This window comes from Cyprinodon variegatus, unplaced genomic scaffold (genome assembly GCF_000732505.1).
Source record: "Cyprinodon variegatus isolate N-32 unplaced genomic scaffold, C_variegatus-1.0 Scaffold862, whole genome shotgun sequence".
Classification (NCBI taxonomy): domain Eukaryota; kingdom Metazoa; phylum Chordata; class Actinopteri; order Cyprinodontiformes; family Cyprinodontidae; genus Cyprinodon; species Cyprinodon variegatus.
The window spans coordinates 32,811-34,368 of record NW_015151315.1 but is presented as its reverse complement, the minus strand read 5'-3'; the positions used below and the strand labels follow the sequence as shown (position 1 = coordinate 34,368).

The 1,558-nt window shown below is 39.9% G+C and overlaps 1 protein-coding gene across 1 annotated transcript in view; it reads left to right on the top strand.

Annotated features, from left to right (window-relative positions):
- slc16a3 (solute carrier family 16 (monocarboxylate transporter), member 3) overlaps nt 1-1,558 on the top strand; it is a 31,756-nt gene that overhangs the window by 11,240 nt on the left and 18,958 nt on the right. The window contains exons 2-3 of the mRNA XM_015397431.1: nt 594-693; nt 869-1,129. Coding sequence (XP_015252917.1) covers nt 907-1,129 — 223 coding nt within the window. The 5' untranslated portion in view covers nt 594-693; nt 869-906. The remainder of the gene's footprint in view (nt 1-593; nt 694-868; nt 1,130-1,558) is intronic.

The window sequence follows — 1,558 nt, the reverse complement described above, 5'->3', positions numbered from 1 at the left end:
ATGCAGGATCAAAATAAGCTCCTTGATATGTGCTTGAGAATGGCTTAGTCTCCGGTTAAACCCAGGTTTAAAGCCTAAAGCCCACTGCCAACATTAAGACAGAAAAAATAAAGTTCAGGTGCTTTTTTAGAATATTTGAATCAGGAAATTGTTGTTCTCTACTTAAATAAAAAAAACATTTAGTTTTTAAGATGTAAATGTATGACATGGATGCATAAACAACTGCATTTTATTTCACAGTTAAATGCTGTTTAAAGTAACGTATTATAATTGAAAATGTCTCCGTACCTTTACTGTTTATCCAGACGGCTCCTCTACAGCCTCCTTCTCTGCCCCTCTGCTCTTCCAGTCTTCCTGTGTTTCTGCACTGCTGCTTTCTACTTCGTAATTCGGTTTTGCTGGAATGCAAACAAGTAACGGTGCATTTATGTCACCAACTTGTATGGAGTTTGGAACTAAATGGCTGGATTATATGTTGTGTTTTTGCAATGCAACAAGCTGTCGTTTTTATAAATATGAAAATATTGGGATGCTTCACTGAAATAGTTTTTAAATTTTAACGAAATGTTGCTCTGTTTGATTTGTCGTTTTAGATTTCTTCTGACAGCTGATCCAATCGACGTTTCTTCGTTCCACTTATGAATCCGGTGCCATTTTGAAGGTTTGCAAGGAGAGTCCTTCACCAGAAACTACGTAAGTCATGTTACCGCATCAACTCTTTACTAATAATTCACAGCTGGTCCAACCCAGTAGTGGTTGCAGCTGTATAGATAAGGAAAGACATTCAATCTGAGAGTGAGCCGCACGGTCAGAATTTAAAACAGAAGGGAAATTTGATCAAATCTCTTGATGTTTATCTTTGTTCCAGCATTGGACCGCCTCCATTAAGGCGCAGCATTAAGCACCATGGGTGGTGCCGCGGTGGACATCGGAGCACCAGCTGTGAAGGCTCCAGATGGAGGATGGGGCTGGGCGGTGCTGGCCGGATGCTTTGTCATCACAGGCTTCTCCTATGCATTCCCTAAAGCAGTCAGCGTCTTCTTCAAAGAGCTGATCCGGGAGTTTGGTGTTGGATACAGCGACACGGCATGGATCTCATCCATCCTGCTGGCCATGCTCTATGGCACCGGTAGGCTGCTGCTTGTTTGCTCAATATCTGGAAAGATTGGAGTATCTTGAAATTAATTTAAATATCTGATTTTACTCAACTGGGGTTTGAAAATCTGACGCAGTTAAGCAGGAAATTAATTTCTCATTGTTCCATTCATTTACTACAGGGTTTCTAAAGCCACAGTTGGCAGCATTGCTGTCTTACAGCTAGGGCTGCACATTTAACTGCATTTCCAATATCACAATTTAGAAAAATGCAATTTTCAAATTGGAGATGCACTCAATTTTACTCACAATATATTTAATTCAGTTCAATTCAATTCAGTTTATTTCTATAGCGCCAATTCACAACACATGATCTCTAGGCTCTTTACAGTTCAGCAGATCATCAGATTGATTCAAAGTTTTCTATCTAAGGAAAACCAGCTGATTGCATCGACTCATTGAC